This window comes from Protopterus annectens, chromosome 7.part0, assembly GCF_019279795.1.
Source record: "Protopterus annectens isolate FY-2018-M chromosome 7.part0, PAN1.0, whole genome shotgun sequence".
NCBI classification, from domain to species: Eukaryota; Metazoa; Chordata; order Ceratodontiformes; family Protopteridae; genus Protopterus; species Protopterus annectens.
In genome coordinates this window covers 1,237,135,659-1,237,162,281 of record NC_056739.1, presented here as the reverse complement: position 1 = coordinate 1,237,162,281, position 26,623 = coordinate 1,237,135,659, and the positions used below count along the sequence as shown (strand labels likewise).

The 26,623-nt window shown below is 39.1% G+C and overlaps 1 protein-coding gene across 3 annotated transcripts in view; it reads right to left on the bottom strand.

The window, feature by feature from the left end:
* Positions 1-20,499, bottom strand: part of SHF (Src homology 2 domain containing F) — a 998,232-nt gene extending 977,733 nt beyond the window's left edge. For all 3 annotated transcript variants that reach the window (XM_044077854.1, XM_044077855.1, XM_044077856.1), the window contains exon 1: positions 19,813-20,499. In XM_044077854.1, the coding sequence (XP_043933789.1) occupies positions 19,813-20,289 (477 nt within the window). In that variant the 5' untranslated portion in view covers positions 20,290-20,499. The remainder of the gene's footprint in view (positions 1-19,812) is intronic.
* Between the last annotated feature and the right edge of the window lie 6,124 nt (positions 20,500-26,623).

Below are 26,623 nucleotides of genomic sequence, written 5' to 3'. Positions count from 1 at the left end.
GATTGGCTATGGAATCATATTTTCTCATCTTTAGGTTGAAGATTAAATCACAAAAGTCTGAAAAATCAGGGACATTAGCATAAAACATATGCTTCCAGTGGCACCCACACAGACCAGATCCCAACTGGTATGTGCACATCGTATACAGTTTTTGCTATGTCCAACCTGTGCTGTACTGCTCTTTTTATTGTGTGTGTGTGTGTGTGTGGGGGGGGGGGGGGGCAATCAACCTGCCCACTTTGAACATAAAATCACTGGTTATACCATAACACACTTAACTTAAAAGTTAACTTCAGTTAATATCAGGCCAGACCCAATAACAAGTCCAGACCACATAAGATTTCCAAATCAAAACACCAAGGATACATGCTCAGTGATCATGTATCAAGGTGAGAGAGAGGGGCATAAAAATGTAAACATAACATTATAGGCAAGGACCTCACTGTACCTCAGTCACACAAATACAAAAAAAATAGAATATTCGTTTGTAGTCATGGCATGACAATCATACCTACCAAGGAAACCTTGGTAATTTCTTCTGGCCCAAGCATTTTAATCCTCAGGATCAAACCCAAATATTAAGGTATAAATCCCAATAAAATTCCACACCCTGTCACACACCGATACATTAACTTTCTCTCTGAACCTGTAACTGATGCTACTAAAAATGACAAAAAATGTTTTATTTCCCTGTGCACTGCTCCTGTAATTAGATAGTTTCTTTACAAATCCCTTATCACTGTAGCAGGCAGCATAAAGTAAAGTACTTTCATTTTCACAGAAGTTCCTCCACCCCCAAACAAAAGGGCACAGGAAATTAACACAATGCAAACATTTGCATTCTTAGCTTTGAGTAAATAAGCTGGGTATCTCAAATGAACATGATTGGCAAGACACTGCAGTGCTGCATATGTACAAGTATTTATATTTGGAGAAAGCAGTGGCAGTTCAGGTCTTCAGATGCCAAAGAAACTATAATGCCAATGTCAGTTTGCACACGATTACTTTTGCAGAACCATCTGCATTAACTCTGTCTGCACCTGCAGTACACTAGTTACACATTCCTGGGTCTGAATCTGCTCTATGCCAAGGCAACAAAGATGAAAATATAGAGAACAAGATGCTTTTCTCTGACAACAGCAGCTATACTCTTAAATAAATGCTTTCTTGCTTTTCCATCATCTTGCAATTCCCTTTCATATTCCGCTTCAGCTGCACAATCTTTCTATGCCTATTCCAGTCAACTATTTAAGAACAAAGAATTTAAATTTGAATATTAATTATACATTCTACTTGTCACACTTATCAAGACCATGATGACATAATTTTCCTGCTGAATCCTCTCTCTCAAATTCATGAATAAAGTCATTTTATTAATAAAAAAAGAGAGGACACAAAATGACCTAATCCCCCCCAAAGCTGAACAGAAAATCAAGTTAAAAGGACTACTTTTCTTCTCAGCTTTTCTTTTTCTTCTACTTACATCAGCATTTATTACCCGGAAATAGTAATCAGGATGACACCCAGTGCAAAGACCAACAATGTAAAAAATACAGTTGAGGCTCTCCATCAGAATCTGGTATTTTGCAGTACTTTTTGAAAGATGAATACTTACAAGCAACTGGGCCTTTGAGGAAAAATTCAGTTGGTAAAAAACTGACACCAGTGTGTCAGTCTAAGCAAGTGTACTAGATTCAAAAGCACATGGGAGTTAACTTTCCATAAACTGAATTGCTATGCAGTCATGCATGTTGGGCAGAGAAGTCCACACTGACAATGTAATCATTTTAATAGCAAAGGGCTCTGGTTCACTAAGTTTGCTCTTACCTAAGAACAATCAGTGAATCCCCAAATAACTTTGCCATCCTAAATGGAGGTTTGTCACAAATAAACAGTGCCAAAATCATGAATTGAAACTAAATGCCAAAAAATGCATTATTGTATCCTTTGGGAAGTCATCTATCCCGGGGAACTACCAAATTAACAATATGCCTGAAAGAGCTGACCCAGTTGTTTGGGATTCGGGAACTTAATTGGACAGTGGCCTAACTTTTGATCCAATGTTCGTCCATTGCTTTAAGAAAGTCCTTCTATATGACAAAGCTTATAAAGCAAAGAGTTTGAGTCTAGATCTAGGGATGTAATTCTCCCCTTTACTTGGTCCTCATTAGGCTAATCACTAAATATAATGCCTGCTTTGACATGCATCTGTCCAGACACATGCAACTGGAACACCCACAGATATTACCTTACTTATACTCAGCATACTACAGACTGCTAAGAGGTGACTTGTGTCTGGCATAGAAGGCATCCTCTAACTCAGTACTGATGTATTTACTCCACATCAGCAAGTCAAATGCCAGGAGAAATACTTGGTCTAGGGATATAAGCCTCTTCCGCAACACCAACAGAGCGGTTAAGAGGGACATGTATATATTGCAGAGGATACTGCTACTCTGGAACAGACTTCCATCAACATAAAACAAAGTTTATCCCTGATCATACTCAAATGCAACTTGGATCAATGGATAGGAAACAGAAAATTTACCCCAGGACTAACCTCTGTACTAATAATAGAGGCAGCTCCTAAATGCTTCATTCCATGCATGGTTCCCCTCAAATTATCTATGGTATGATCCCAGTTATTCTCATTAGGATTAATGTACAATCAACTAAAGGATGGGCAAGGTCAATATCTAACCAAATGGGACAGATTAATTTGGAGGATAAAAAGGGAGACTGGCTAGGCTAAAAATGGCCCTCAAGGGGAGCTAGCCCAGTACTTACCGATGAACCTATCACTTTGTTTCATTTTCTTTTAATTAAAAATTCAATTTGTTCCTCACCTTGTGAAAGGGATCAGGATGCATACAGCAACAATCCTTCAGGGAGCGGAGGCATGGTGCATATTTTAACTGGTGTTAGCATTCATTAGTAAGTGTGCAGGAGAGTGCATTAACTATGGGAAGACACTACAGGTTCTGCTGTGATACCCTCAAGGCCTAGATGCCATTGAGGGCACAAGCAGTCCTTATGGCTGTCAGTATACTGCGATGGGCTGAGATTTCAGAATACATTTCTAGGATGGTGGAACAAGACAGCCTTTACTATTATAAAAAGGGATATGCAGACAAAATGCAACACTTGTAAGTTATGCATCTAGTACATTTAAAATATATGGGGGTGTACACACTGCACCACAGCATTACACATTTTATTTGTAATGCCTTCATTTCACTATAACAACTCATCCACTGCAGCATTTTGGATTCATTTTTCTAACATTATTTTTCCTGGTATTGTCTCGTGTGTGTGTGTGTCTGTGTGTGTGAGTTACTGTGTAATCTACTCACATGTATACATTATGTGCATGCATACATGAGTGACGGAGTACATGGCCTTGTGTGCGATATATACAGGACAGCGGAAAAAAAAAAAAGATGCTTACACACACACACCTGAATATGCATGTGGATAACTGTTTTGGATCTGCGGCATGAAATTCCATGTTAGAGAGAGAGAGCGCGACAAATATTTACAGAAAAATGCTAGTGTAACTCTCCTGTAACCACAAAACATGCCAAATAATTGTTTTCACAACTCTCAGACAACATTGCAAACACTGTATTTGTCAAACATTGTCAAGCTGCATAGAAAACTAGGCTCGGAGAGGACTTGCAGCTGTACAATTAACAGAACAGTTTTCTTGATCACCATTACATACAAAACAAGACGTCAGGATAATAGGTGTTAACCTTTTTCTGCATAGAGTTCCTATCACACAAAAGTACATCTGGTTTTCCAAAGGGCATATTCTCGGAAAACTGCATCAAATAAGAAACCATACTAGTCTGGTGACTTGTGTTAAGAATGAAAAAGGGAGCAGCACAGTAAACTCAAGACTCTACCCTGCCATGCAAAATCCTATTCACATAAAAATGTTAACGATGAGCCAAGCATCTAAGAAGCAAAACACCATGGCACGGGCCAAAGATAAGAAGAACAAGTATGTCTACAAATATTAAATTTTCTGTTATAGTCTTCATAAGAAAACTTTGCAGTTCTGCATCATACAAAAAAGTTAAGTATGCTTTAACAAGTTTGATAGCCTTAGGGCCGGAAACACCCTCTCTGTAAAAGTACACTGACGCACTGAATGATGGGTACAAAACTGCCAAGTATCACAAGGACATCATTTTTGAAGAGACTTCTCTAAAACAAACTCCATATCATTCAGCATAACCTGTCCTGCATCTGAAGTTAATTGTCAGTTGCAGCCCTGCTGTAGCCTATTACTGGGAGAAACCAAGTAGAAGCAGTAAAACTGAAAGCATAATTTCACAATTAATTCAAATACATTTTAGAATATAAGCCACTGGTCAGGTAACCTCTTCTTAAAAAGGTAAAGCATTTTACAACCGGCTCTTATGCAAAAGATTTTGCCACACATCTCCACCAACTCTCAAGAATTCTTAAGAAATAAAAATAGAAACTAACACATGACTCTCTGCCAGTTGAGACACTTCCACGGCTAAGGGTGACAGAGTTACTGCTTACAGTCATATCAGCACCTACAAATTCCAAATGCATTTGCCATTTCTACATGTGCAAGAGGCATAACATGGGATGGGTAGCATTTTCTTCATCCTACAAGCCAGCTTTGTATTTTATTTGTTAATTAACCAACAGCACAAGTGCCTGTTAAGTGGAGCAACCAACTTAAAGTGACAACTAAGGGAATCAAATATAGTTCTGAAGCATGCAGTTCAGCTGAAGCTCACAACAACAAATTTGATCAATTTTATGGCGGTTCCAATCAGTACCTCCCTAAAGCAAGGGACAATTAGAGAAAAAGAAAAACATGACAAAAAGCTTTTGAGTTGAAGTGCTATCACATAAAATTTAACAACTATATTACACTTCAATTTGCAAGAGGAGGTCCTGAAAAGATGTGCTATGCACACTTATAAGCAAAGCTGAAAATTTAAATTGCAACATTACCACAGTCAGAAATTAACATTGATAAATGCTTTTGGGTAACAGTACCACTTCTTCAAACCCTTTCATATGCTACTCAATCAGAATCTGTTTTTAATACCAGACAGATGAACTTAATTTTATAAACTGCGCTGTACACTTCTGTGCAGCTTTCAATTTACTCTGATATTTATTGTATTTTCTTTATACCCAAACCCAGGTCTAACAGGACTGTTTGTTGTAACATCTTTTTTCTGCTTGGTACACACACACACTCAAAGGTATAAACAGATATGAAAGTAAGATGAAGGCAGTACAGAAAAAAAAAAAAAAAACACAACAACAAATACCCATAAGGATACAATTTTACACTGACCACCAGAGATGGATCAAAGTTAAATTGGGCCACAAACAGGGTAACTGATCCCCCTCCCCCACCATTCTAGTGTCCTATTACTTGGCCATCTCTCCCCAGTTAAATAAACGCTGTTAAACCTGTCAGTATGCATACTATTTCCTTCTTTAGTTCTACAAGGATTACAAATATTTGGATTTAATTTAAAAATGTTATATTTTATAGCACAAACACTGGTTTATCTATTTGCTAAACAAAATACAATGCACTCTTACAATGAAAACAGACTTAGCATGAGCAATAGTAAACATCTCTGCCCTTGAAACTCACACTCACCAAAACCCACATTCACAAAAATATGCATTTCAGCCAGCGGCAGATTAAATATACATTTGGGTCATTTTCAAACTATGGGTCACCTGCACACATTTTTAAACCATGCATAAATGTATGTGTTCTTTAAAGTCACCACCCCCCGATTGTATTTATTTATTTTACATTTGTTGACCGGGTATGTCCGACTGAGCTGATAGACCTTTTTCAGCGGAGGCCTGGAGAGAAAAGCTCCACTAGTTATACAATACAAGTATACAAAAGCAATACGCAGAAAAACAAAAGAATTTACAGAAAAAGGTTAAAAGGGAACACACACACACAGTCAGAAAGCAAATAGTGGAAGAAAAAAAAATAAAATGCATAGTAACAATTCCTTCTAACATACATAAAGTCTAAGGAGTTTACCATTTATGGATAAAAAATGCCAAATAGACAAGTAAAAAAGGCAAGAAACAACAAACAGATAAGGGAAAAAGAGGCACAAAAAAAGTAGTAGGCAGGTAGTGAACTGTCATTAGAATAGTAAGGAGGCTTATGAAGGGCAAATACAGTGGCAAAACCAGCAACTTAAGTATTCTTTAGTAGCTGCTTTGAATCGTTTATGTTGTTCGAGGGACCTAGTATGTAATGGGAGCCAATTCCAAGCAATAGAAGAATGGCAGCTAAAGAGGTTGCATCCAATTTTATAGTCTTAGGTTTATAAAATCAATAGTAAGCCTTGGTCAGAGCTTCAGAGATCTAGTGGGCAAATAAGTGATGACAGGAGATAAGTAAGGACAGTAGGAAGGCTGGTATAGGATAGAGTGTATTGGAGCTGAGACAGGAGAAGCAAGTGAGGTAATTCCAACTAGTTTAAGTGTTTTAGTGAGAGACAGTGATGGGATTTGTAAGTTTGTTGTGCGCAAATGTAGCTACCTTATTGTATGCAAATTCTAATTTAGATAGGAGAGAGGAGTTGAGATTTGAGAGAATTTGAGAGCTATATAGTAGACTAGGTAGGAGCTAAGCATGAGATAAGGTTACTTTAGCTTCCTTGGTGAGAATTTTTTTTATTTCTGTACAAGAAGCACAGTTTAAGAGTCTTCCTGATACAATTATTTACGTGTAGGTCAAACTTAATATAAACACCCAAGAGTTTTGTGCTTGATTCTACTATAATTGGAGTGTTATTGAGACACAGTACAGAGAAAGTGGATTTACGATGATTAAAAATTTTAGGAAGAAAGAGTAAGTTTAGTTTTTTTTTTTTTATTCATAATAAATCAGGTTATTGGAGAGTCAAGTTTCAAATGAATGAAAGGAAGCCTGAGTAGCTGAGACAAGTTCAGAGGGAGTGTCACAACTGTAGAGTCATCTGCATACTGTACAAGGGATGAGTGACGACAGGAAGTATAGAGTAGATTAGTAAAGATATTGAAAAGTAATGGGCCAAGAATAGATCCTTGGGGAACACCCATTTTAACCAAGAGAGGAGGGGAGAGAGCAGACTGCCATCTCACTGACTGAAGTCGATCAGATAGCTGGAAAACCAAGCAACAGTAGCAGTGGAAAAGTTAAAGGTTAGTCAGTAGAAGTGAGTGAGAGACAGTATCAAAGGCTTTAGAAAGGTCTAGGAATAAGCAAGAGATGAGTCTCATCTCTGTCAAGTGAAATATGAATGGATAAAAGGGCAGTAGTAGTGCTATGTTTACGGCAAAAGACACGTTGTGTGAGTGTGAGCAGATTTTCCTGTAGTAGAGGTTTCAGGACTTGCTTATGAATGCATTTTTCCAATACTTTAGAGTGTGGTGCGAGGATAGCAATAGGTCTAAAGTTTGTAATTTCAGTACAGTTAACTCCTTTATGTATAGGTAGAGTACAGAATTCTTTCCAGATAGAAGGGACTTTCGACTCAGAGACAGAGCGGTTAATCAGGGTAGATACAGGAAGAGCAAGCGAGTCAGCTGCTAACTGAAGGAACTATGGACTAATATTGTCAGCTGATGCTGAGCAGGGTTTTAATTTAGAGAGTAGAGATTTAACGTAGCAAGTAGGTACAGATCTGCAGATACAGATCAGAAGGGAAAAGTATTAGAAGATTTAATAGTAGAAAAGGCATGAGATGAGTAGGTAGTGTTAATAGCAAAGGGGTTGGAATTAAACATCTTAGATATAGATTCAATAAAATAGACGTTAAAGATGGTAGCAGTTTCTTCTGGTGTGATATTTCTTGGTGTGTTCAACTATATTCCTTGTTTAATACAGCACCACTTAAGAGTATGTTTTAAATTTGTAGTTAACATTTTTCCAGTAAGCAGTGAAACAAAACATACGAATGACAAAAACTATCCATTTCAGAATATTTCAGCTATAAAAGACCACTCAGATTGCATTCATTATACTCCACCGGTGAACATAAACAATCTCTTCAGAAGTAAAAGTCATCCGAATAATTTCACCTTAAACAGAACTGTGACTAATGAAGACAGCAGGTTGCTGTTGGTAAACAACTTTGCATTTCAGTGCTTCATCTACAATTTAGTGTCAGTGTCCTTGAAGGATAAATTGCTTATGTTAACATTAAAAACAAAAGACCTGCAGCTACGTTACTGAAACTTCACCACTGGAAGGAGGTCTAGAAGCATCAACACTACTTAAAAAGGTAAATACGATGTGTCATTACAATCACATAGCATAATCCAATCAAGAAGTTACCCTGAACAGCACAAGGCACAATGTCCTAAGTCTTTTGGATTACGCACTTGGGCTTCAGACCAGTTGTTTTACATTAGGAAGGTTTGTGGCCTGCACTATGGTGGCAGGACAGGTAGCTTACATCCTTCTAAGTTGGGAACTGCTGATTGAGGGATCAGTGTCTGTTATTCTAAAAGTGTATTAGTTCTGGTTTTAGCACTAGGGCTTCAGGCCAGTTATTTTACATTAAGAAGGCTCTTGGTCTGCACTCTTGTGGGAGGAGAGGCTGGTCTCTGCCCTTCTGAGCTGGGAATTTCTGGTTAAAGACTTATAGTGCCTGCATATTCGAACTGTTTCTTACTGAAATTGGTACACCTTGTTTGCTGTAGCATAGACTAGATCCAGGCCTGCTGAATCTAGCTTTGTTTGTATGCTTGTTGTTTGTTTATTTCCCTGAAACACTAATTCCACCTAAAACGCGGCTTTTCAGCGCTTCTGTTGATCCCTAGTGATATCTGCATTGCTTACTGTACTTATTTTCTTGTTTCACTTGAAAGAAAGCTACCATTTGTCATTTTTGCATTTAAGTTACCTGTAACACATTGCATTTAAGTTACCTGGCACTTGCTCACTAAGTCAGCACTAAAAAGTAAAAGCACTACACCCTCACAAACTCCCCTTGAGTACTTGGTTCCCCATTGGCCCTTTTTTTCAATTATAAAGGAATTACCAACACTATTCTAGCATGTCCAAAGGTCAGTTGTCAATCTCCTCTCTGGTCCAGCTGGTGAATCTGGGAATCTTGAGGCAATGTTACAACTGCCTCATGTACACAGACAACCCTCTCCTCCTCCCAACAAATTCCAACACATGTAAGAGATGCAACCATATAGCCAAACTGGAGGCTAAGCTCTCTCAACTCAGTACTGGCGTAACCAGTCAGGAGGAGAAGGAAACCACACTCACTACAATTCCAGTCTCACATAGACCTACCACGACAGCAAACCAAACACATAAACAAACAAAAACATACTCGGAGGCTCTAAATAAAAATCTGCCTAAGCAGCAGAGACCTCCAAAGCAGACACCCAAGCAACCGCTACCCCAAAACAAAACACATGCAACACATAGCTCACAAAGCCAGTGTGCCGAACAGTCACAGCCCTTAAGGCTAAACAACACACCTGATACACTTGTAATAGGTGACTATCGTCAGGCACACTGACGTCCTGCTCACCAGGCTGAACAAGGAGAATGTCACGGTGAGCTGCCTGTTGGGCGCTAGGATCCACCACATAACACATGCACTCAGGTCACTCCAAGGAAAGTACAAATATCACTCAGTCATTGTCCATGCTGGTATGAATGACCCGAGACGTACCTCCCTGAACTACAAGAAAAGAGATAGAGGAGCTCTCTGAGCATGTAGCCCAGGCCGGTATGACCCTGACCTTGAGTAGCATCTTACCCTCACCAAGAATGATGCCACAATATGAAGACAAGATGATCAATTTCAACAATTGGCTTAAGTATTGGTGTTATTCAAAGGGGATCCAATGCCTGTCAGCCTGGGATGACATACTCGACAAGCCACGATGCTTCGCTAGGGATGGCTTGCACCTGTCACCCCTGGGCTTTCGGATATTGGCAAAGGCTCTTGCTACCCCCATAGTGCCTTTTTTTAGGCAAGGCTCAAAAGACAAACCCACCTCCATAGGTATCACAAGGGATAAGAAAGTAAGAGTAATGCTACTCAATGCTAGAAGTCTAAACCTCAAGATGCACGCACTCAAAAACTCTCCTTAGCATGGAGAACATAGATATCTGTGCAGTAACAGAAACCTGGTTCAAGGCTCCTGAGAGCACCCCAGCACTATCAGATTATACCTCATACCATGCTTTTCGGCCCCAAACCTTGGACCGAACCACAAAAGGAGGGGGAGTATCAATATTCGTCAAAGATACCCACACCTCCAGGTTGGTGGCACAGCACAAAGCATCAGAGACTATCCATGTGCAACTAACAGTGGGTAAAACTGCCTTCCAGTTTATAGCCAGCTACAGACCACCCTCCCAAACCCAGGAACCCCACTCGGCCTTCCTGAGAACACTGGAAAATATGAAGGTCTCTCCAAACACCATTATATTGGGCGACTTCAACTACCCAAACATAGACTGGGAGCATTACTCTAGCTCCAACACCCTAGCCCAAAGGTTCCTAGAATTTATAAACTCAAATGCTATGGAACAACTTGTTACCACTCCCACAAGAGGGGAAAACATACTGGACCTGATCATCACCAACATGGGGACTGGTAAGATCAGACCATAAACTAATCTCACTGGATATTCACATCCCGACCCCACCCCCTGCCCAGAAAACCACAGTGAAAAACTTCTCTAAAGCAAATTTCACACTCCTCAAAACTGAGGTGGAATCCTTCAAAGCCCCCGGGCCTGTGGAGAAAACGGCCCAGACGCAGAATCCTTTATAAACGCAGTCTATGAACACCTTCAGGAATGCATGGATCATGCAATCCCAAATAAAACCAAGACCCAATCCTCCAATGGCAGGATGTCCCGTCTGGTGGATCCCAGCCATAAACAAACTATACAATATAAGGAGGAAGCTACTACATGATCGAGCAAAATCCCAAAAAGGGAAGACATCTCTGATCAGTATTAGCAAAAAACTACGGGCACTCATAAAATCGTCTAAGGCCAGCTTCAAGAGAAAAATTGCACAGGACACTAAGGATAATCATAAGGCTTTCTTTAGTTATGTTAGGAACCTGGGTGGGAATTCCCAGATATGCTCAGAATTAGTCCAAAATGACAAAAAATACACCGAACCCACAGACATTGCCAACATCCTAGCTGACAGGTTCAGCGCAAACTTCTCCCCCCTCCCCACCAAAAGGGTAAATATCTATCCCAGCAGAGTGCTGCCCCGCTGACATCTCAGATGCTCAGGTAAGAGCCACCCTCTCCAAAGCAAAAAACACAGCATCAATGGGACCAGACGGTGTCCCGGTCTGCGTCCTATATGAACTCCAAGAAGAGCTAAACCCAAACATAAAACTACTGTTCAATCTCAGCCTTACTACAGGATATGTACCCAAAGAGTGGCGTACAGCAACAGTGGTCCCTCTCCACAAAGGTGGTGCCTCAATGGATCCTGGAAACTATCGCCCCATAAGCCTGACTAGCTTGGTCTGCAAAGCTATGGAAAGGATCATCATGGACCTCATAAATAAAGATATTGGGGATCTATAGACACTGGATCCTACCCAGTTTGGCTTTGCTAAGGGCAGATCTTGCCTCTTAAACCTGGTCGATTTCTTTGAAACAGTCACCAAGGCCACTGATTGATACAATACCCCACGCGGGCATTATAGATAAGCTCACCAGCTTAAATATAACCCCCTATGTCACTAGATGGGTTGCAAACTGGTTCAAGGACAGAACCTACATGGTTAGAACTGCTGGAGCCATGTCAGACTCCAAACCAGTTACAAGTGGCATCCCACAAGGCTCAGTCCTGGGACCTCTCTTGTTCGGTATATATTTCTCAGAGGTACAGGCAAACACGGAAGGACTGTGGCTGACTACATTCGCAGAGGACTGCAAACTGGGCGCCATAATCGACTCTTCGGCCGACACAAGCATCCTCCAAAAGAGCTTCATAGAAACAGACAACTGGTGCCAGAACCATAGCCTCAAGCTAAAACGCCAAAAAGTGTATAGTCATCCCCTTTGGCAAAAACAAAGTGCCCACAAATTACCACATAGGTGGTAATCCATTAAGTACAGAAGAAGTAATTAGGGACCCAAGTTGATAGCAATCTCTCATTTGACAACCACGTGGCCAAAGTGGTTAGAAAAACATTTTATATAGCCCACCTAATCATGAAGGGATTCACATCTAGATCAGGGGAGGTCATTGTGCCTCTTTACTAATCCCTCATCAGGCCCATAATTGAGTACAATGCCCCTTTTGGGATGTACCTTACCAGACACCTGCAGCAACTGGAAAGACCCCAAAAGTACCTCACCAAGAGGATCAAAGGGCTCAAACAGATGCCATACGTTGCCCGGTTAAAGAAACTCCAGCTCTACTCAGTGGCATACCTCCTGCTCAGAGGCGATCTGTGCCTGACGTATAAAGCCATGTCCAACCTGGAATTAATGGACATGCTGCACCTCAGAAAATCCAAATCCCATCGAGCTACGGGAGTCGTAAGTCGAGAGACTTGAACCTCAGCACTGAAATAAATAGGACATTCTGGAGGGACAGATTCATAACCCAGAGGCTCCCTTCACTCTGGAATAAAATCCCAGCCCAGGTTAGGCAGAGTCCCTCATCGACTCTCTTCAAGAGGAATCTTGAGTGGATGGGAGATCGTAGGTTTACCCCGGGTATCACTTCTGTGTCACTGTTAGACAGAGGCACAGTATTCTAACCTCGAAAAAGTGCATAGCAAAATTAATTTAAAATGGGTGGCGAAAGCCAAACACACTCTGGCTAGGCTTATAAATGCCCTAGGGTAGATAGCCTAGTATGAACCTATGAACTGCAGTCTCTCTGGCTTTTCAAAGGCATACTACAGAGTTAGCTCTTCCTCTAAGTATAGATACAAATGTGCTCAACCTTCTTCTCTTCTACAGTCTGGTATGGTAATCTTTCTTTGTCCTGCCCCCTGCTCATACAACATATGAAGATCCAAACAAACATTTCCCACCAAGTTTGTTGTACTCTAAGCACATGCAAAATATAGGATTCCAGAGTTACCTACTTTTCATCAAATTATAAAAATACACAAAAAATAAATTCTACCCACCCCAATTCAAGTAACATTTTTGACATAAGACGTAATAACAGTAGAACAAAAAGAGACTATTTCATTAACATACCTCTCAACCTGCAGACATAGAAAACAGGAACAGCCAGATATCTGATTAGCATAAAATTTGATCACCAAATAGCACAACTCTTCCTGTTTCCAGTAAGAATGCGGACTACTACTCAAAAACACGTTTACATAACATTGTTTATAAAACAGAGTGACAAAAATTAAGTACATTATCAACAAGACAGTGTAAAATCTCTAGGCTTAGGGACATCCCAAATCAGGCTTGAAAACCGGTCTGGTTAAGACTGTGTTAGATATACTTGCAAATGCATTTCTTTGTTAGTAAATGGACCTCTTATTATCCTTTCCATGGCATTACATATGTTAGGAATAACTTTAAACTAGTAGCAGTTTCTTTGTTGGCTTGCATAATATCATCTCACATTGATCTGTAAAACAGTTCATTACTGCAAGAACAAGAGCCATAACCAAAGAGTCTTGCAAGTGTGAAAAATGAGTGCAATTGCCAAGTAAATACACACTGATTTGAGGACTTATTTGGCAATAATGTAGAAAAGGTAAGCTATTCTATTTCATGTAACAATCTTCCCACTGCAATACAGTTTTTAGTATACAGAAAAGCACTCCATTCTTTTTAAGGCACTTCTACAACAGCAGATGTGTGGTACGGGAAGTAATTAACAAAGCAGTCCAAAAAACTGCAATTAACAATAGGATTTTTCATGCATTAGGTATACAAACCAAAGAAATATTTTGAAGGGACCACTATGCTTCCTAGTAGAGAAAAAGCACCATTTCCTATAGAAAATAAAATTCTGATAGTTCAAACAACCCTTTTTAGCTACAGCAAATTATTTAGTATTCAACACATAAATGCCATACACAGACGAATGCATTGGTAAAGATTTCAATGCAAGACATACTAACCTTCCACACTGGAAGTGAATGGGTTAATTTATACTTCACTCATGGTATGAGGGCTATCTGGTCATGAAGCCTGCATGACCAACTAAAGCCCCCAAAGCAGATACAAATATGAATTATCCACAATTCAGCCATGGTGTAGTGGTACTACTATAAAAAGACACATCATTTTTAAAACATGGCATTGTAAGATGCAAAGTTTATACATGATCCATATGCCAAAGCTGATGCATAACAGTGTCAGGTTTAAGACACTCTTCTTGTGTAGTGCTTTTGTCCTGCTGAAGGGGACTTCATCAGAATGAAGTAAATGTTAAAAAGCCATCAGTATACCACATATTGCACTCATTTCACTGGATAATGACAATGAATAAATTAATTAATTCAAACTTTTAAATGGTACAGTTTAAAACAGTAAAATCGACTTGTCTTAAATTTACAGCAGAACTGAAGAAATTTTAACTGATAATATAAAGTAACCACTTAAAAAAAAAAACAATGTGAGATCTTGTTGTACATGTTAAACAGGAAAGCACAGAAATGTAATAAAGTTACTGTGAGACCCAGTTATAACTTTAGGGCTTTCATTTGTAATACATGTGTGATGGAAATACACCAATTTAATCCTGAGGGAATAGCGACACACAACTCAAGCTGCCAGACCAATTCCCAAATTTCTAATGTCACATTCCAATCGCCTCCGCATGGGTTGTGAAGGACCTGTTCCAAAATGGAGTTTTCTAAAAGAATGACGAAGTGTGTGCGTGTGTATATATAATACATTGTTACTTTTTTAAATTTGTGCATAACATTTTGTATCAATTTATTCATTATGCAATTATCCAATGAAATAGAGTGCAACATGTGGTATATCCAATGAAATAGAGTGCAACATGTGGTATATACAGATGACTTTTTAAGGTTTACTTCATTCTGAACAAGTCCCCTTCTGTGGGTTGAAAGCACTAAAAAAAAATTATATGTTTAAAACCACCTTTGAACTTTCCTGGATGTTATTTCCTATTTGGTTATTAGTCTTTTCTAATAACGCCTCACTGTTTTATTTTACAAACTGTGTACCTATATATAGTTATTTGAGGCCATTCATTTACATTGCATTGATCAAGTGTACTGCCTAATGTTCTAAGACTGGCATCCAGAAAGTGTACAATATTTTTGAATGCATAGGAATGACATGTTACACTGCAATAGAAACCCAATAAAACCTGAACTGTGTACTGCAAAAAGGATTACATCACCTTGCAGGACACTAACTTCTTACATTATTTTCTAGAACAAGTGTAATAATGAGAAGTCAAACAATTTTTTAATTCAATTATCAATATCAGCATGGTACTTAATGCAAGTAAGCATAAAAAATTTGGTTGAACATTCAAATGCCACTCTGTGTAATTGGTTTATCCTGTACCCATAAAAAAAAAAAAAAAAAAAAAAAAAAACACACATTTACTTTTTGTGACTGGACTTATTTTTTATTTACCTGTTGTTGAGACCAGGTTAGTCCCACAAAGCTAGCACCCCCTTTTTACGGGAAACTCAGGGTGGTATTATACTACTACTAGAGGAATTTGGCTAGGAGGACTCACACAGAGGAATGCAGCACCCCTCTTACGCTGTACTGCAGTGTCAGCAATCCATCTACCCTCTGTGGGAATAGAACCCACAACCTTCTGTACCAAAGGTGGGTGGGTGTGCTTGTGCCTGTTGTATGACTGGCATTATGCCTTGATTCTGTTTAAGGGAGAATCAAGGTAACATTTATACTGACTAAGTGGGGGTTGAGGAAGTGAAGCTGGCAAAGATTCCCTTATATTTTTTGTCAATAGCCACAGGATCTGTAACATCCACTTAAGCCAACACTCTTTAGGCTGATGGGGTCCTTTGGTTAATGTCTCAGCCAAAAGATGGTACATCCTAACTACATCATCCCTCCAAATCTCTACACTACACCATCTTTAACATAAATCCAACCAATTTGTGTGGGGAAAACAACTCACAGCCTTCTGACCCTCCCAACATTAATGGCAAGTGCATACCCTCCTGAGACACTAAAACAAAGTTTCCACTAACCATGCACTTCTCAAAATAAATACGATATATTTTTTAATCAAGGCTTTATATTCCAGGTGTATTAAAATGCTAATTTCAAAACATAACAGGTATATTTGCATAGACTCCGATTTGCCTAGTCCTGCACTAGTTAAGTGATTTGAATATCTTTATCAAGCTGTAAATACCACACTGAATGAAAGCTACTATGCCTGGAGCCACATTGAAAACAACCATCTGTTACAATGAATTCAGTCACACTAAAAAACATAAATCTGCCTGAAGTAATACTTCTTTAGGGCTGGTATAAATCCTTTCACAGAAAAGCACAAAGAATCATAGATGCACACTAACAGAAGTTTTATGTTTTCAGCACAGAATTTAAAGCACAAATATCACATAATTTATGCACCACTGTATTACTTATCTGTGAATCAAGTAACAGACAGAACCTCATCCAAATATACATTAGAAGCAGCATCTATTTTCTAATGCTAAAAGCTTGACAGGGTTAATTCATAATTTCACTTTCACGGATCTCTGACTATGACAACTCAAGGGGCTTAATGAGAGAGAAAGAGAGAGAATGGATTTGTAAACAGTGTGGGCGGATGGAAATATGAGCAGTGCACCCTTCACATCATAGACTTATTTCCCCAAGGAAAATATGACAGTATTAATGCCTCTTTTTCATCTACAGCTACTACACTAAAAGCTTTATTAATAGTACACTTTTGAATAAAACGCAAACAAATCATTCACACATTTTAAAAACAGTTTCACAAATAGGCATTGTGGGAAACGGGATTTAATAAAAAGCTACAGCCAGGATCCAAGTTAACTGCCACTGCGTGCGCACACCCACATGCACCGGTACAGCAATGGGAAACCTATTCATGAACAGAAGTTGCAACCTGGCATGGGGGAGGGGTTATCATTCAGGTGACATGTAGTTTAAAAACTCTTGTGATCTCAGTAACATAGCTCTCCAGTGCTGGCTACTACAGCAAAACTAATGCTACCAGATGTCCCCAGTCTCTCTTCCTCAGGCAAAAGGTATCACTTTCCTATGCAAACAAGCATGCTAAAAGTTATTTCAATAACTGGAATGTTTAAGCACCTATGTGAAAACATAGATCTGAAACACACTACTGGAAAAAAATGAAAACCTTAAACAGAATTTCAACACAAAATAACCTCAACAAGAAAGTTCCAGTACAATCACATATTCATACATACTATAAAGCTAAAGCTAGTGTCCTAGATAGCTCTCCATAACTTATTTTCGCAGTTTTCAAGTAAAGTTAAGCATTACATACCAAATGTTGCTCAAAGCCGCATCCATTCTGTCAAGCTTCTTTGTTTAGCTAAACAGTTAAATCAAACAGGTGACAAACATTTCCAGCACATATATTAAACAGCAACTGTTTAAAATAAATCAGTCACTGTTATATGAGAAACATGTCGAAAAGCATTTACAGAAGTTGCTTCACTATCTACTGTAAAGGTCAATTACTTGCAGTCCGTCATCTTTCGCATTTCACTCTCATTTTACTGCTTTTAACAGTTTCTTCATTCAGGGCTCCTTTTAATCTAAAGCATTTTAATTTCTCCAAAACTGCATTTCTCTCACTGGCAGTGCATCATTGCTGTTGTTTTCATTGTCCCAAATACATACCTTTCACAAACTGCTCAATATCTTTTGAAATGGGTCTCTTAAACAGCCATTACAATTAGGACATTTCCTCTCTTGCTGGTAATGTTTCAATGTTGTCATCTCTCTTTTTTAGTACAGTAACTGTTGGTTTGTGCACACAGTTAGATATTTTTTTATTTGAATTTAATTTGTACATGTAGACCCAGCTTAAAAAAAAATCCTTGTTCCTACACTCAAAGATTAGACACATGTGCCGAATGCTACCACCAATAGTAGAACTCTGCCAATAAATGAATACCAGTTTACATACCAGTTTTACGATTTCCCTTACATACCGCAATGTCCTTAATTGTTATACTTATGTTGCAAAGACTAAAGAACTGATCACGCTTCTGAGTTCTCACTGCCAGTAAATTTTGTATTGTCCTTGAACACCCCCCAACCAACCATGCACACTACAGTTTCTGCACATTTTTTAAGTTTGCCAATTATCCTGTCAAAGGTTCTGCTCACACCCCTTTCTTTTGCTAAAATACACACAGCTTTATTACTGTGTTTAGCTTTCATAAGTTAATGGCACAAGCCTGCTACACAAGAATTCAGTATATTCTGTATTATTTCCAAACTACTTTTTCAGAAAAATGTGGTTCCCAGCGCTGCTGTGTTAATCCAGGTTTCCTCTTAAACCAACCATCTCTTGGTAAACCTAATTTCTGTCATGTTTTCTTGTTACTTTCACATCCTCAGCATTATCCATGCTGTACTATCAAACTTGTCCTCACCCTAAAGAAGACACAGAAAGTAGGGTTACTACCTGTCCCACTTTGCGAGGGACAGTCCCTGTTTGGGCAGTTGTGTCCTGCAAAAAAATGTGAAAAAATGGCAAATGTCCTGAGATTTTAGGACAAAATTATTTTCTATATTTTATGTCACAGTTGCATAAAACAGTTATGTATCTGAAACACCTAAATGTTATAAGAAACAGAATAAGGAACTAAAATGCTACAAGAATAGACTTTTATTCAGGCAAAAAACTGAAGTTCTGTCCTTGGCCGTGGGTATGTTTTGCCCTGCAAAATCTGATGTTTGTAGCACAAATGTCCCACTTTGGGCATTTGGAAAGGTGGCAACCCTAACAGAAAGCTTTTCAAATATCACTACACTCTCACTTCTAATTCTTAGGATAAATATACAATTACTGAATTATTTACTTAAGTCCTATCCCATTAAAAAAGGAAAAACCCAGTCACTACTTGGGCAAGTAAAACACTTCTGACTTCAGTACCACTGGCCATGTACCTTGCTCAATCCTTCTGCAACTTAAGGACTATGTTTTTTCTCTTTCACATGTATGCAAGTGCCCAAAATGTCAACCTTTAATTCAATGCATGTAATCAGTCCTAAGCCGTTCTCAAAATACCTTGTAATTTTCACTAGCCCTGCAAAAAAAAAAAACATTTTTATTACTGCTAAAACAACTGAAGATCCTTAATCCTACAGTCTTGTGTGGCACAAAAAAAGTAACGACCGTTTCGGACGCAGTTATAACTTTAATGCCCTTCCCAACGCACTGTTTAATACAACAGCGATAAACAACTCATTAACTTAAACGTATCCAGTGTTCCCTCGTGTTCTGGCACAGGAACACCAGGAATGTACAACTATGAATCATTCCCAAGCATTTCAGTTATGGCCAACACACTGCCTTTATCTTAATTTGCCTCTCAACACCGCTGACAGCCCCGATGTCCGTGAACCTTTACCTGATTATCAAACATCACCTTGATTTTAGTCGTCGTCGCTCTCCTACTTTAAGCCCTGACAGTACAACAAAACTTTACTTTTTGGTCTTCCTTTCCAAATCACTACCCACGTTTATACAATTTTACAACGCTCAGTAACTTTTGAGTCTCGGTATCACAACATACCCCTGAACGATCCCTTACCTTCTCCTGTTTACTCTCCTCGGCGGAGGCCGGTGGCGAGGAGCCCGGGGACTTGCTCCCTATCCCAGGGACGGTGCCGCCAGGAGAAGTACCGCCGGTCAGACTCCCCACCACTGCCGCTCCTGCGGTGCTCGGGCCACTCTTGTCAGCCGCCGCTGCCACCACCACGGCAGCTTCAACCTTGATAAGACGGTGTTTGCTATGCTTGGGTGAGATATACCGAACGTCCGGTGAAGAGCCCGAACCGCTGCTGCTACTGCCACCAGTCCCCGTATAAGGGTCCTCAAAGTCACGCTCCTTCTGAAGTTTGTAAGCGGTCAGAATATCGGGCTGTCCAGTGGCGCCCCCCGGCGGGTGGTACAACGTGGGGCCACTACCCCCTCCTAGGTGACACTGTCGGTAGTCCGGTTTAGGGGGAGCTGGAGGAGGTGGCTTGGCGCTCTTGAAGCCCAGGTGTTCCTTGAGCCATTTGGCCATGATGCCAACGCATTGCTGTCCTTGCGTCCGACTCCGAGTCGGCCGCCGCCGCTCTCCGTCCCCTCTCACAGTTCGAGACAAGGTAAGTCCGGCTGTGTAACTTGCCACCCGTGCGGACCCTCTGCCTCAAGCAGTTTCTTCCCACTGGTACTCGTTCCGCGGAGCAGCATGGGAACACGAGCCACTGTCGGAGAGAGAAAAGGAATGAGAGCCGAGTAAAGCAAGCAAGCAGCGGCAGCTGCTCAGGCAGGCGGTGCACAGCTTCTCTCACCAAGCTGAGATTCGTGGCGCCATCTAGCGAGAAGTTGGTGAAGCGGCAAGTTAGAAATCGTAGCCTTACATTTGTTTTAACAGTATTTTTTTTATTGAGAAGGCGTGACGTATGCGTAGGCAGAGTAATGTTTCAGTGTAGTAATAATAACATCTTGAAAATAGGAAGTTATCCGAAGAAAATAGGCATTTTAAGATGCCAGCCTTCCTCAGCTGCTAGGAGTAGGAACATCAGTCAACTAACATTTCACAAAACTCACAAACTATGTGAAAAACACTCAAATGTTTTGGACAGTGCACTGTTTTACTCCATGTTCCGTATAAATACATTCTATGTTTTCTGTATTAATGCATTCTTCTATGGTTTCTGTATTTTGTAGAAATTATTGTTAACTGTAATGTGTACAATTTCTGTATGTTTGTGTTTTTTCTGCTTGTGATCGTTACATATCGCTCTTATTTCATATTATTTTTATCATGAAATCCAATAAATATACTGTATCGTTATTTTAAATATACTCCTCCTTTAGTGAAACTTAAATATAGCTCTGATGCATGCCGCCAATGTCATCCGCTCTGCATAATCCAGCAAAGTAGCTCATATGCTCATACTACGTTCCTAAAGTTCTGAAGCCTGAAGACCAGCATACAACTAGTCCTGGACAACTGGAATTCAATGAGAAAAATTCTATGGCATATTTGTACAAAATTTTCTGCCATAGTCCGCCACTGTAAACCCCCCCCCCCCCCAACACACACGCACAGACACACACCACACTATTCTAGTCTGCAAATTCCACTAATTAGTGATAAGTATGTATTAATATTGATTTTTTATTTTTTTTAATTGTTAAATTTCAATTTTTATTTGTTGCCAATGGAGCTTTTCTCCCCGGGCCTCTACTGAAAATGGAAATATATCCAGTTAGACCAGCCCGGTTAATAAATGTAAAATGTTGTTGTTGTGTCTTTCGGCTTTTCCCGGTTAGGGCTCGCCACAGCGGAACTCCGGTCAGCTAATGATTGGTAGTTGATTTTGTCAAATAAATAAAAATAAGGACTTTTTGTGCAGACTAAGTTCAGTGTCATAGAAGCTTAATTGGGAGGTTGGTATAGTGGTTAAGGTGTTCACATTACAGACACATGGTGTAGGACTAGAGTCTCGCATGAGGTAATTGGCTAGGTTTAAAATGGTCCACAATCTATGAACCGTAATATTTTGAAGGCTAGCAAGCTTCACATGATCTATGTAGTTTAGCTATTTTTGTTGGTTATGATACACGTCTTTTTATCTTACAGTTAATTCTCTACATATCTCTCAATTTCTGAATATTAAAAATAATAGCATTTCGTATTTACATTTATAGCAGAGGGTCAGAAAGAGGAGCATTTTCTTATTTTTCACAACAAAATGTCTTCATATACTAGACGTTATATATTTAGTGAGAAGGAATCTTTCTATAGGATTAGTTTATTTACTTAATAAGGTTTGTTCCATAAGCAGGTCCTGATTTTATGAAGGACATTAGTAAATCTAAGTGGAGCATTAGCTATATTTGATGGCTGAAATCTTAGCTTTCTGGCATATCATAGCAGCATAGAGGTATGATTCCCTCCCTCCCAAGTACTTGGAATAAAGTCATGTGCCTGTTCAGTGCATTTTTGAGCTGTCTTAATACCACTTCAGTATAATAGTTTCAATCATCCTCCACCCTTTCTGTGAAATTTTATATCCTCATGCCTTCACTAAGCTACTATAGTGTATCTTTAAATTGTGTCCTCTTACTGTTGTTTAGTTCTAGTTCAAGTTCTCTCTTACTGTTTTTTTATTTTATATTCACTTGGATTCTATGGATTCCCTTAAGGTGTTTTAACAAACGTATCACATTCATCATGAATATTATATCAATGCTGAGCTTTTCTCCCAAGGCCTCTGCTGAAAATGGGATATTATCCCAGATGGAATTTTCCGGTAAACAAATGTCAAATAAAGTAAATAAAACAAAATACATTTTTTCAGGACTACTGTATCTTATTGCTTTAGTTTATATTATACGATTTCTGTTCTGATACAAACCCTGCACATTTTGTTTTTATTTCACAAACTATAGAGAAGGAGGTCACCAAATGGAGGCCCTAAAAATGAATGGGAAAGGTGATGTAATAATATTGTAGGAGAGAAAGTAAAAGTGTGGAATGTGAGAAATGCTGTTATTCATCAATATATTTTATGGATAACAGTTTAAACTTTTAGATCTTACTTGAGAGGCAATACCCCAAGTAATCTTAAAAAAGGACATTGTTGTGGAAAAAGATGGGAGCCTTTTTATATCAGGTAAGCAAATGCTTTTGTTGAGGTGACTTAATTGCAGATAAAAGTGAGGGAATATTGGCATAATAGAACTGCATGAAATGAGTATAACAAACATTATTAGACCCAACTCATACAAACCCCACTAGGCTTGATAAACCATCCAGTAAATACTTTACTCTCGACTGGATCTTAACTAATAGGACAACCCTCCCATCTCATTCTGGCTGTCTCCCAGACAGCCTAAGTGACCATTGTCTAACCTATCTAGTTAGGAAAAGAACTCACCCAATAAAATAAACTAAATACCAACAAATAAGAAACAAAAACATCTAAACCTTAATGATCTCATAAACATCCTTAAGCACTGTAACTGGACTCCACTTAAACTACTCCCCCTAGAAGAGGCAGTAGATTATTTTAATACTGCCTTCCTGACCAGCCTAAATACATAAGCCCCTACTAGGACTTTACGAGTTAAATCTAACTATTCCCATGGATAAAAAAAATACTAGGACTCTCCTAAAAATAAGAGACAAGGCCTGGGAAAACTAGTAAAACACTAAATCCCAGTCTGCATTACAAACCTACTGGGAACTTAGAAATTCATCCAAGAAGCAAATTAAGCAAAACAAAATAAATTATTACTCAAAAATCCAAACTAATCACCGCAATAACCCACAAAATCCTGGTCAGCAGTAAATAATATACTCCTGCCAGGCAAAGTCAGCACCCCCCCCCCCCACTACCGGTAATAATGTTGACAATATCACTACCCAGTTCAGTACATACTTTACTGAGACTATCTTGGCCCTGTTCAACAATCAAATCACATTTAACATTGTGTCATTAAATAGCACCATCATCACCCCATCAATGCATACCAAATTACTAGGAGTCGAAATAGAGTCCAACATGACATTTGACATCCACATATCTGAAACAGTAAAAAAAAGTACACAAAAACTTGGAATGCTATATAGGAACAAACACTACCTCACAAAAAAACACTAAAACCTCTATTGCCCAATCTCACCTGATCTCTACTCTGCTCTATGCATCTCCCATATTCACAAACCTAAGAAAAACTGAGTTAGCAAAACTGGAATCCTGTTACAAGGTTCCCAGATGCTACAAACTCGCCATCTCAATTGCACCACTGTATTAGCACTCAAACAGCTCAACTGGCTTGAACTCCCCCAACACCTTCTCTTTAACCAGTTAACTACAACCCACAAAATATTCTACCAACCTGAGAAAACATCTGCCCTACAAACTTTACTACACCCATATTCCTTTGCCAGAACTGTACGCTCCACCAACAAACCCCTCATTAAAATCAGTGCAGCCAATAACCTAACTGGAGAGTCCCTTTTCTCAAATGATATTGGCAAAATCTGGAAAAAAACTACCATGTGACATTATATCTACTCCAGCCCTTTCGCAATTTAAAAAAAATACTAAAAACTCACTGATCAAGCAAGTGGCTGTGCCCTTGCTCTGCACCTGACTAAACCATCCCTCTCAGACAATACTAATACCCCTCCTACTTTGATACTAGCACTACACTTACCGTGATGCCAGACAAGAACAGCTAATCCTCAAATAACCATGTCTCTCTACACAAAAATTGCACAAGGTTGTAAATCTCTTTTGTCTCTACTCTATGCCTTATTTTATCTCTATAATCCTTTATAGATAATGTGTAAATTCTCATTTTGTGTTAGCTGTACTTTATTACGCTATATTTTTGTATAATTAACATGTGAGTTACCTAAAATATAGGCTATTGATTATTTTATCACTGTTATCTACTACATGTACTACTCTGTGTAGTGAATGATATTCTTGTATTGTTATACTGTATTGTCTATGTGGAGCTTTTCTCCCCAGGCCTCCGCTATAAAAGGACATGTGTCCAGTTGGACTTTCCTGGTAAACAAATGTAAAATAAATAAATAAATAATTTACAAAGGCTCTGGAAGAGGGCTATGTGAAACAGAAGGAAACATGATTTGTAATATTTATCTTTTTTGGTAATGTTAATTTTTGCAAGAAAAAAATAGTAACTTGTGAGATAACATTCACAGCTTGGTAGATGCTAAAGTGCACAGAACTTGGAGCATGTTAGGGTTAGCAAAAGTAATACTGAACTGCTAGAACAACACTGAAAATGGACATATACCCAGTTGGACTATCCCAGTAATCAAAAGAAAATAATGACACAGCAGACTGTGAAGGAGTTTGTGCAGGATAGGAAATCAGTCTTGTGACCAGATAAAATGGACAGAAGGTTGGTGATTTCATGTCTGAGTTCCAAACAAGAGCTGATGTTTTCCTTTAATGTTTACAAAATGTAAAACCATTGCCTAAGCAGAAGACATTCTCTGCTTGTGTGTGTGTGTGTGTGTGTGTGTGTGTATAATTTGACCTTATCACCATGTTAGGGGATCCTAGATGAAATAAAAACAAAAAGCTTTTAAGGGAAAACTCAGTGCTTAACTGCTCTTCTAAGTCCAAATGCAGTGGTAACAGCACATAATGCTGGTGTTCGTGGGTTTGAGTCCCAAACAAGAGCTACTATTTTTATTTCACATTTACAACATAGATAAGAAGTAGTGATGCCTGAAAGAGTTATACACAAGCATGAAAAAAGCTATTTTGTCACATAGGCAGGAGAAGAGAAAAGGAAGTAATGATTAGTAGCAGATAAAAGGTTCCAGGATCATTTGCATATATCCCATGTGCCTCTGATACAAGAGGTTTGGGAGGTCACTCAGTGGAAGTTCTAGCTTTGCTGGAGTTTTCATTTTGTTTTTACAGAAATGTTAGAAATGAAAAAAAAAGAGGAAGGAATGTGTTGATGTGGACATAATTACTGAAACCTGATGGGACAGTGAAATAATAAGGGTATAAGGCAGTTAAAGATCATGGCCAATGGTGATTTTCTTACTGTTTCTTTTTGCAATAATTATGCTCTTGGTATAGAAAGTGGACATTCTGATTCTAAAATATTTTGGTCTAGTCTTCTCACTGGAACCTTATAAGTTTAATAAACTTTGGTTTGTATTTCATGTAGGGTGTACAGCTGCCAGGTATGTCTGGATTTTGAGTCATGTGGTTCTGCATTCTGATGATGCAATGAGGGGAATACACATCTTGTAGTGGATAGGCATGTTTTCTGCAATCTACAGTAGATAGCCTATAGTTAAGTATGTTTGTGCATGTTGTACATCAGCTGGATTACAACTAAAATGAAAAATGTTCACTGAACTGAGTGGACTTCTTGGCAAAGAAGAAGCTGTCCTGTATGTATGTCAGAGTAGCTACTGGCAGGCAGTACCTGGTGGAAATCCGGACTGCTTACAGTACTGATTTCCACATTGCAGGTGGAGCTGTACTAATGGCATCAGGATTTGGAGGAAGAGCCTGAGACCACTGACATGCATGGTTTGTTACAGCGTAAGCCATTCCATAAACTCCTGTGGGGATGGCTCCAATTGTTCTGGTTTCAAAAATAGTCATAACTCCCTGGTGGGCTGTTGTCCCCGCAAACTTGTGTCTTATGTAGGATGGGAGGAATGCAGTTATGATAATAATGCCATTCAACAGGTGGGGCTCCTGTAATGGCCATACAACTCCACCTGTAAGTTATATCTGGCTTCCTGTTAGCAAAAACAAGTCTGACATATCGGTGCAGCTGTTGTACTAGAGCACATCGATCAGACTCAGCTGCCTGCAAAGTCCTCAGGT